The following is a 10,668-nucleotide window of genomic DNA, read 5'->3' as shown; positions in this document are numbered from 1 at the left end:
GTGAGGTGGATACTGTTGTTAAACCCATAACCATGTGTGTGAGGTGGATACTGTTGTTAAACCCATAACCATGTGTGTGAGGTGGATACTTTTGTTACAAAGTAGATTAGTTGAAGACGACCAAGAACCAGTCTGTGTGACCCTGGTTTAGCCCACTGCAGTGAAAGGTGAATCCCTGTAAGAAGTGACCAGTCAGAGCCTCTAATAACTAAACTGAGTGATGAGAAACATGTCCAGGCCTCTAATCCAGGCAGTCACATGCTGCTACACATTCCTTCCTTTAAACAAGTCCCACTGAGGTGTGAAAGGGGTAGCCTAGTGGTTAGAGTGGTGGACTAGCAGCTGAAAGGTTGTGGTTAGAGAGGTGGACTAGCAGCTGAAAGGTTGTGGTTAGAGAGGTGGACTAGCAGCTGAAAGGTTGTGGTTAGAGAGGTGGACTAGCAGCTGAAAGGTTGTGGTTAGAGAGGTGGACTAGCAGCTGAAAGGTTGCAAGTTCAAATCCCTGAGCTGACAAGGTACAAATCCGTTGTTCTGCTCCTGAACAGGCAGTTAACCCACTGTTCCTAGGCCGTCATTGAAAATAAGAATTTGTTCTTAACATCTCAGTGAGCTTCTTTCACATGGCTCTTCAGAGTCATTTTGAGTCCATCGTCTAAATGGTTCATGTTAGTGTCTGTAGTTCTTTAAAGTGGGGTCTCTCCCCCTCCCCCTCTTGTAACCATTCTCCCTGCCTAGTGTCCTTGTCCACTACTGGTCCACTCCCTCTTTCCCCCTCCCCCTCCCCCTCTTGTAACCATTCTCCCTGCCTAGTGTCCTTGTCCACTACTGGTCCACTCCCTCTCTCCCCCTCCCCCTCCCCCTCTTGTAACCATTCTCCCTGCCTAGTGTCCTTGTCCACTACTGGTCCACTCCCTCTCTCCCCCTCCCCCTCCCCCTCTTGTAACCATTCTCCCTACCTAGTGTCCTTGTCCACTACTGGTCCACTCCCTCTCTCCCCCTCCCCCTCCCCCTCTTGTAACCATTCTCCCTACCTAGTGTCCTTGTCCACTACTGGTCCACTCCCTCTCACCCCCTCCCCCTCCCCCTCTTGTAACCATTCTCCCTACCTAGTGTCCTTGTCCACTACTGGTCCACTCCCTCTCACCCCCTCCCCCTCCCCCTCTTGTAACCATTCTCCCTACCTAGTGTCCTTGCCTGCCACTGGTCCACTCCCTCTCTGACCATACAGTCGGACCACTACACAAACACAGTCCATCCAACCAGCATGACTCCCTCAGCCCCGGTTCTGGAAATAACCATGTCTTCTGATAGGCTGAGAGCAGTGACCGTGGTTCACTCCTCAACTGACCATACGGTCTGACCATAACACAACCACGTGGTCCTCTTTATAACCAGGCTGACTCCCTGGCTGTGTCTTCTGATAGGCTGAGAGCAGTGACTGTGAGAACACTGTGACTACAGCTGAAACATGAATGAAACATAAACCCCTCCAACGTTAGGCTACTCCTCTCTGAGGGCATCCCAAATGGCACACTGTTCCCTTTGACCAGGGTCCTATGGGATACCCTATGGGCCCTGGTAAAAAGTAGTGCACTATGCTCTATGGGCCCTGGTAAAAAGTAGTGCACTATAAAGGGAATAGTGTGCCATTTTGGATCCAGCCTCTGGTTAATGCATACGGACAGGGTACAGTTAGTGTGGGAAATGGCCCTCTTTATCTGGTGTAAACCAGTCTGACTGAGAAGAGGGGATCTCCTGGGCAGGGAACATAGACACCCACAACACTTCAGATGTTTCTTCAGGTTTCATCATGATGTCCTGAGTTCTTGTTGTTTTTCACTCACATCGCTGGAACAACTGTACATGCTTTCCTCCTGTAGATCTTTAAGTGTCTTCTCCTCCTTTCTCCTCCTTTCTCCTCTCCTCCTTTCTCCTCCTTTCTCCTCTCCTCCTTTCTCCTCCTTTCTCCTCTCCTCTCCTCCTTTCTCCTCTCCTCTCCTCCATCCTCCTACCCTCTCCTTTCCCCCATCCTCCTCCTCTCTCCTCTCTCCTCTTCCCCATCCTCCTCTTCCCCATCCTCCTCTTCCCCATCCTCCTCTCCCCCATCCTCCTCTCCTCTCCCCCATCCTCCCCTCCTCTCCTCCATCCTCCTCTCCTCCATCCTCCTCTCCCCCATCCTCCTCTCCCCCATCCCCCTCTCCTCCAGCCTCCTCTCCATCCTCCTCTTCACAGAATCTAGCCAGTCACCATGATTGGCCAGGAGATAACCCAGCCAGCTGTTTGTAACAGATTGATCGTCTCTATTTCCTGTCCTTACCTGACCACAGTGTCTACCATAACTACTGTACACAGCTGCTGCTGGACCTCTCACTAAACCAACATTTATTACTGACTTTATTATTCTTCTATTTATTTTGTGGGGGTGGTGTGGTGGGTTGGGTTGGGGTTGTGGGTGAGGTTGTGAGTGGAGGTGAGCGTGGGGTTGTGGTTGGTGGGGTGGGGTGGGGTGGGGGTTGTAGGTGGGGTTGTAGTTGTTGGTGTGTTTGTAGATGGGGTTGTGGGTGGGATTTGGGGTTGTGGGTGGTGTTGTAGTTGTGGGTGGGGTTGTAGTTGTGGGTGGGGTTGTGGGTGGGGTTGGGGTTGTGGGTGGGGTTGGGGTTGTAGTTGTTGGTGGGGTTGTGGGTTGTAGTTGTTGGTGGGGTTGTAGTTGTTGGTGGGGTTGCTGTTGTGGGTGGGGTTGGGGTTGTAGTTGTTGTTGGGGTTGTAGTTGTGGGTGAAGTTGTAGTTGTTGGTGGGGTTGCTGTTGTGGGTGGGGTTGGTTGTAGTTGTTGTTGGGGTTGTAGTTGTTGTTGGGGTTGTAGTTGTGGGTGGGGTTGTAGTTGTTGGTGGGGTTGCTGTTGTGGGTGGGGTTGGGGTTGTGGGTGGGGTTGTGGCTGTTGGTGGGGTTGTAGTTGTGGGTGGGGTTGTTGGTGGGGTGTAGTTATGGGTGGGGTTGTGGCTGTTGGTGGGGTTGGGGTTGTTGGTGGGGTTGTAGTTGTGGGTGGGGTTGGGGTTGCTGGTGGGGTTGTAGTTGTGGGTGGGGTTGTTGGTGGGGTGTAGTTATGGGTGGGGTTGTAGTTATGGGTGGGGTGTAGTTGTTCGTGGGGTGTAGTTGATGGAGTTGTAGAGTTGGGGTAGTTGGTAGGGTTGTGGTGGTGGGTGGGGTTGTAGTTGTGGGTGGGGTTGTGGTAGTTGGTAGGGTTGTGGTTGTGGGTGGGGTTGTAGTTGTGGGTGGGGTGTAGTTGTTGGTGGGGTTGTGGTAGTTGGTAGGGTTGTGGTTGTGGGTGGGGTTGTAGTTGTGGGTGGGGTTGTGGTTGTGGTTGTTGGTAGGGTTGTAGTTGTGGGTGGGGTGTAGTTGTTGGTGGGGTTGTGGGTTGGGTTGTAGTTGTTGGTGGGGTTGTGGTTGTGGGTGCGGCTGTAGTTGTTGTTGGGGTGTAGTTGTGGGTGAGGTTGTTTTGGTTGTGGGTGGGGTTGTAGTTGTTGGTGGGGTTGTGGTTGTGGGTGAGGTTGTTTTGGTTGTGGGTGGGGTTGTAGTTGTTGGTGGGGTGTAGTTGTGGGTGGGGTTGTGGTTGTTGGTGGGGTGTAGTTGTTGGTGGGGTTGTGGGTGGGGTGTAGATGTTGGTGGGGTTGGGGTTGTGGGTGGGGTGTAGATGTTGGTGGGGTTGGGGTTGTGGGTGGGGTGTAGATGTTGGGGTTGTGGGTGGGGTATAGATGTTGGTGGGGTTGGGGTTGTGGGTGGGGTGTAGATGTTGGTGGGGTTGGGGTTGTGGGTGGGGTATAGATGTTGGGGTTGTGGGTGGGGTGTAGATGTTAGGGTTGTGGGTGGGGTATAGATGTTAGGGTTGTGGGTGGGGTGTAGATGTTAGGGTTGTGGGTGGGGTGTAGATGTTGCCTTGCCTGTATGTTGTTAGTGGGGTTGGTTGAGATGATGGCAGATTGATTTTGATAACATGCCAACAATGCTCTTTAGTCAACGATGTGTGTCAGTGAGATGCGGGTCAGCGTCTCTATCTGACCCCCCCTTTCTCTCTCCTCCTCTCCCTCTCTCTCCCCCTCTTTCTCTCGCTCTCCCCCTCTTTCTCTCACTCTCCCCCTCTTTCTCTCTCTCTCTCCCCCTCTTTCTCTCTCTCTCCCCCTCTTTCTCTCTTTCTCTCTCTCCCCCGTCTCTCCCCCTCACCCTCTTTCTCTCCCCCTCTTTCTCTCTCCCCCTCCCCCTCATTCGCTCTCTCCCTCCCCCTCTTTCTCTGTCTCCCCCTCGCTCCCTCCCCCTCCTTTCTCTGTCTCCCCCTTTCTCCCTCCCCCTCTTTCTCTGTCTCCCCCTCTCTCCCTCACCCTCTTTCTCTGTCTCTCTCTCTCCCTCCTCTCTCCCCCCTCTCTCCCTTTCTCTCTCCCCCCTTTCTCTCTCTCGTGCTGTTCCCTCTCCCCTCTCTCTCCCCCCCCCTTCTCTCTCTCTTGCTGTTCCCTCTCTCTTGTTTATACCACCTGATATCCCCTCCTCTCTGTCCTCTATCTCTCCTTCCCTCTCTGTCCTCTATCTCTCCTTCCCTCTCTGTCCTCTATCTCTCCCCTCCTCTCTGTCCTCTATCTCTCCTTCACTCTCTGTCCTCTATCTCTCCTTCCCTCTCTGTCCTCTATCTCTCCTTCCCTCTCTGTTCTCTATCTCTCCCCTCCTCTCTGTCCTCTATCTCTCCTCCCCTCTCTGTCCTCTATCTCTCCTTCCCTCTCTGTCCTCTATCTCTCCTTCCCTCTCTGTCCTCTATCTCTCCCCTCCTCTCTGTCCTCTATCTCTCCTTCCCTCTCTGTCCTCTATCTCTCCTTCCCTCTCTGTCCTCTATCTCTCCTTCCCTCTCTGTCCTCTATCTCTCCTTCCCTCCCTGTCCTCTATCTCTCCTTCCCTCTCTGTCCTCTATCTCTCCTTCCCTCTCTGTCCTCTATCTCTCCTTCCCTCCCTGTCCTCTATCTCTCCTCCCCTCTCTGTCCTCTATCTCTCCTTCCCTCTCTGTCCTCTATCTCTCCTTCCCTCTCTGTCCTCTATCTCTCCGTCCCTCTCTGTCCTCTATCTCTCCTTCCCTCTCTGTCCTCTATCTCTCCCCTCCTCTCTGTCCTCTATCTCTCCTTCCCTCTCTGTCCTCTATCTCTCCTTCCCTCTCTGTTCTCTATCTCTCCTTCCCTCTCTGTCCTCTATCTCTCCTTCCCTCTCTGTTCTCTATCTCTCCTTCCCTCTCTGTCCTCTATCTCTCCCCTCCTCTCTGTCCTCTATCTCTCCTTCCCTCTCTGTCCTCTCTTTCCTTCCCTCTATGTCCTCTATCTCTCCTTCCCTCTCTGTCCTCTATCTCTCCCCTCCTCTCTGTCCTCTATCTCTCCTTCCCTCTCTGTCCTCTATCTCTCCCCTCCTCTCTGTCCTCTATCTCTCCTTCCCTCTCTGTCCTCTATCTCTCCTTCCCTCTCTGTCCTCTATCTCTCCTTCCCTCTCTGTCCTCTATCTCATCTTCCCTCTCTGTCCTCTATCTCTCCTTCCCTCTCTGTCCTCTATCTCTCCTTCCCTCCCTGTCCTCTATCTCTCCTTCCCTCCCTGTCCTCTATCTCTCCTTCCCTCTCTGTCCTCTATCTCTCCTTCCCTCTCTGTCCTCTATCTCTCATTCCCTCTCTGTCCTCTATCTCTCCTCCCCTCTCTGTCCTCTATCTCTCCCCTCAACTCTGTCCTCTATCTCTCCTTCCCTCTCTGTCCTCTCTCTCCTTCCCTCTCTGTCCTCTATCTCTCCTTCCCTCTCTGTCCTCTATCTCTCCTTCCCTCTCTGTTCTCTATCTCTCCTTCCCTCTCTGTCCTCTATCTCTCCGTCCCTCTCTGTCCTCTATCTCTTCTTCCCTCTCTTTCCTCTATCTCTCCTTCCCTCTCTGTTCTCTATCTCTCCCCTCCTCTCTGTCCTCTATCTCTCCCCTCCTCTCTGTCCTCTATCTCTCCTTCCCTCTCTGTCCTCTATCTCTCCCCTCCTCTCTGTCCTCTATCTCTCCCCTCCTCTCTGTCCTCTATCTCTCCTTCCCTCTCTGTCCTCTATCTCTCCTTCCCTCTCTGTCCTCTATCTCTCCCCTCCTCTCTGTCCTCTATCTCTCCTTCCCTCTCTGTCCTCTATCTCTCCCCTCCTCTCTGTCCTCTATCTCTCCCCTCCTCTCTGTCCTCTATCTCTCTGTCCTCTATCTCTCCCCTCCTCTCTGTCCTCTATCTCTCCTTCCCTCTCTTTCCTCTATCTCTCCTTCCCTCCCTGTCCTCTATCTCTCCTTCCCTCTCTGTCCTCTATCTCTCCTTCCCTCTCTGTCCTCTATCTCTCCTTCCCTCCCTGTCCTCTATCTCTCCTCCCCTCTCTGTCCTCTATCTCTCCTTCCCTCTCTGTCCTCTATCTCTCCTTCCCTCTCTGTCCTCTATCTCTCCGTCCCTCTCTGTCCTCTATCTCTCCTTCCCACTCTGTCTCCCATCCCCTTCTCCCTCCTTATCTCTCATGTGCTCCTCCCCTCTCCTTTCCCTCCTCTACCTCTTTCCTTAACTATATATGTATTCTCTCTCTTCTAGACTGGCAGATCGCCACCCTGTCCTTGTTGCTAGGCGGAGCTGCTCTGGTCCTGCTCTCCTTCCTGGTGGTCCTGGTGTCAGTGTGTATCGGCTCTCGGAGACGCTTCAACAGACCTGTCGCTGTCATGCTGTTCGCTGCAGGTGAACACACACACACACACACACACACACACACACACACACATACAACATTTCTGTACAATGTACAATTCCTATCTACAAACAGGCTCTCAAAGTGCTTGATAGGAAGCCCAATAGCCATCATCACTGTTACATCCTCAGAAAGCATGAGCCCCTGAGTTGGGAACATCTTGTGCAGTACACTGACGCATGTCTTGTATTCAAGATCTTAAATGGCCTGGCACACACACACAATTATTTGTCTCTATCTTCTGATATCATATTCCTTGTTAGACAGTTAATTCATACGTAATATGCATATATCTCTCCCTCTTCAATAGACAGTATGTGTATGAGATGTCCTCTGTTTCCCTCTGCTGCAGTGGTGTTGCAGGGCTGCAGTCTGGTCCTCTACCCCATCAAGTTCACTGAGACCATCAGCATGAGCATATACCACGAGTTCAACTGGGGTTACGGCCTGGCCTGGGGCGCTACCATTTTCTCCTTCGGCGGGGGGATCCTCTACTGCCTCAACCCTAAGAACTATGAAGACTACTACTGACCCTGCTGGACTGTACCACTGTGACCCCCCCCCCCCCCCCCCCCTGTAGTCGCTGGCTGTCATACATATCCTATACTGTATAATGCTAATGCTCGCTAGAGAGACAGGTAGACACAGAGAGATGCACACACACACACACACACACGTCAGCATACAGTATTTCCTGTGGAAGCAGGCAGAGGCTCAGTGCTGGGGTGGATGGATGATTTCACAGTACCCTGTACCCTGCTCTGTACTGCCTCTTCAGTCAGAGACTAACAGATAACAGACTGACCAATCAGATAACTATCTGTCCTCAAACCCTGGGACAAGGACTCACTGAAGCACTGTTACCGACCAAGTATTAGTTACAAGGCCTTAGGGATAAGGATGAGGCTAAGCTCGGCAAACCCAGAAGGAAAATCTGGTGCCAGCCACCATTTATGTTATGTAGTCTGTCCACGAGAGATTAGGATGAGTCTGACTGGAAAACAGACTTGTCTTCTCACTGGTAGGTAGAGACAGACTGGGATGACCAACACTGGTAGGCAGAGAGACTGGGATGACCAACACTGGTAGGCAGACAGACTGGGATGACCAACACTGGTAGGCAGACAGACTGGGATGACCAACACTGGTAGGTAGAGAGACTGGGATGACCAACACTGGTAGGTAGAGACAGACTGGGATGACCAACACTGGTAGGTAGAGAGACTGGGATGACCAACACTGGTAGGCAGAGAGACTGGGATGACAAACACTGGTAGGTAGAGACAGACTGGGATGACCAACACTGGTAGGCAGACAGACTGGGATGACCAACACTGGTAGGTAGAGACAGACTGGGATGACCAACACTGGTAGGTAGAGACAGACTGGGATGACCAACACTGGTAGGTAGAGAGACTGGGATGACCAACACTGGTAGGCAGAGAGACTGGGATGACCAACACTGGTAGGCAGACAGACTGGGATGACTAACACTGGTAGGTAGAGACAGACTGGGATGACCAACACTGGTAGGTAGAGAGACTGGGATGACCAACACTGGTAGGCAGACAGACTGGGATGACCAACACTGGTAGGTAGAGACAGACTGGGATGACCAACACTGGTAGGTAGAGACAGACTGGGATGACCAACACTGGTAGGTAGAGAGACTGGGATGACCAACACTGGTAGGCAGAGAGACTGGGATGACCAACACTGGTAGGCAGACAGACTGGGATGACCAACACTGGTAGGTAGAGACAGACTGGGATGACCAACACTGGTAGGCAGAGACAGACTGGGATGACCAACACTGGTAGGTAGAGACAGACTGGGATGACCAACACTGGTAGGCAGAGACAGACTGGGATGACCAACACTGGTAGGCAGAGCCAGACTGGGATGACCAACACTGGTAGGTAGAGACAGACTGGGATGACCAACACTGGTAGGCAGAGACAGACTGGGATGACCAACACTGGTAGGCAGAGACAGACTGGGATGACCAACACTGGTAGGCAGAGAGACTGGGATGACCAACACTGGTAGGCAGACAGACTGGGATGACCAACACTGGTAGGTAGAGACAGACTGGGATGACCAACACTGGTAGGCAGAGACAGACTGGGATGACCAACACTGGTAGGTAGAGACAGACTGGGATGACCAACACTGGTAGGCAGAGACAGACTGGGATGACCAACACTGGCAGGCAGAGAGACTGGGATGACCAACACTGGTAGGCAGACAGACTGGGATGACCAACACTGGTAGGTAGAGACAGACTGGGATGACCAACACTGGTAGGTAGAGACAGACTGGGATGACCAACACTGGTAGGTAGAGACAGACTGGGATGACCAACACTGGTAGGGAGAAACAGACTGGGATGACCAACACTGGTAGGTAGAGACAGACTGGAATGACCAACACTGGTAGGTAGAGACAGACTGGGATGACCAACACTGGTAGATAGGGACAGACTGGGATGACCAACACTGGTAGGTAGAGACAGACTGGGATGACCAACACTGGTAGGTAGAGACAGACTGGGATGACCAACACTGGTAGGTAGAGACAGACTGGAATGACCAACACTGGTAGGTAGAGACAGACTGGGATGACCAACACTGGTAGGCAGAGACAGACTGGGATGACCAACACTGGTAGGTAGAAACAGACTGGGATGACCAACACTGGTAGGTAGAGACAGACTGGGATGACCAACACTGGTAGGTAGAGACAGACTGGGATGACCAACACTGGTAGCTTGGCATGTGAAGGCGAGGAAGAGACCCAGTGACCCACAGGACACCAATGCCACTACAGTGTATCTCCATGGAAGTATGAACCCCCATAGCTAGCTACAGTTGGGCTCAATTCCATTTCAACTTTTCAATGAGGAATTGGAGTTTTGGTTTACTTTCTGAAATGATTGGAATTGAAATGGAATTGACCCCAATCTTGGTAAAGAGGAGGTTTGGTACGTCCCAATACTCCAAAACAGAGGTTTCCTTCCTGTCTTCATAGCCAGTGAAGAGCACAGAGACAGACAGGGAGCCGTTGAAGCCCGTTTAGGACACAGCCCAGTAACGTGGTACTGGTCTGTCTCATCACAGCTTGGTCAGGTTTTTGCAGCGATGTAGGAATGTTCCGTGGTCTAGAAGAGGAGACAGACAGATAGCTTAGTTTATGTCTGGTAACACATTTACTTGTCCGACAATAATCCAATGAAATGTAACCACACAAATCAAATATTATTATTTTGATGGACATCCTACAGTAGATTGAGGGGTAAATTGTTGAATGATGTTCGTGGAGATGTTGACGAGATGTGTGAGTAGATTGGAGGGAGGGAGGGAGGGAGGGAGAGAGGGAGGGAGAGAGAGAGAGAGAGAGAGAGAGAGAGAGAGAGAGAGAGAGAGAGAGAGAGAGAGAGAGAGAGAGAGAGAGAGAGAGAGAGAGAGAGAGAGAGAGAGAGAGAGAGAGAGAGAGAGAGAGAGAGAGAGAGAGAGAGAGAGAGAGAGAGAGAGAGAGAGAGAGAGGGGGCATGTTTTAGATGCCGTGGTAGAGATATGTATCAGTATTCATCTCATTATAAATTAACACAATAAAGCAAGTAAAATAACCAGTCTCTTCCTCTCATTAGATTACAGGAGGGGCTACTCAGGGGTGGGCAAACCTTTTGGCTTGAGAGCCACATCGGGATTTTTGGCTCGAGGGACACATTTTTGGATGGGGATCAATTGTTTGTTAAAGTCAATTTGCGGGGGCCTCCCGAGAGGTGCAGCGGTCTACATACCTGGGTTCAATCCCAGGCTGTGTCACAGCTGGCCGTGACTGGGAGACCCATGAAGCGGCGCACAATTGTCTCAGTGTTGTCCGGGTTAGGGGAGGGTTTGGCAGACCGAGA

At 51.8% G+C, this 10,668-nt stretch overlaps 1 protein-coding gene across 1 annotated transcript in view; it reads left to right on the top strand.

Annotated features, from left to right (window-relative positions):
- LOC139372316 (transmembrane protein 47-like) overlaps positions 1-7,499 on the top strand; it is a 16,322-nt gene extending 8,823 nt beyond the window's left edge. Inside the window, exons 2-3 of the mRNA XM_071112045.1 lie at positions 6,605-6,745; positions 7,108-7,499. Coding sequence (XP_070968146.1) covers positions 6,605-6,745; positions 7,108-7,286 — 320 coding nt within the window. The 3' untranslated portion in view covers positions 7,287-7,499. The remainder of the gene's footprint in view (positions 1-6,604; positions 6,746-7,107) is intronic.
- Positions 7,500-10,668: the final 3,169 nt, after the last annotated feature.

The sequence above is a fragment of the Oncorhynchus clarkii genome, chromosome 18 (assembly GCF_045791955.1).
Source record: "Oncorhynchus clarkii lewisi isolate Uvic-CL-2024 chromosome 18, UVic_Ocla_1.0, whole genome shotgun sequence".
In the NCBI taxonomy this organism is placed as follows: domain Eukaryota; kingdom Metazoa; phylum Chordata; class Actinopteri; order Salmoniformes; family Salmonidae; genus Oncorhynchus; species Oncorhynchus clarkii.
The sequence above is the reverse complement of the archived record's forward strand: the minus strand, read 5'-3'. Positions and strand labels throughout refer to the sequence as shown.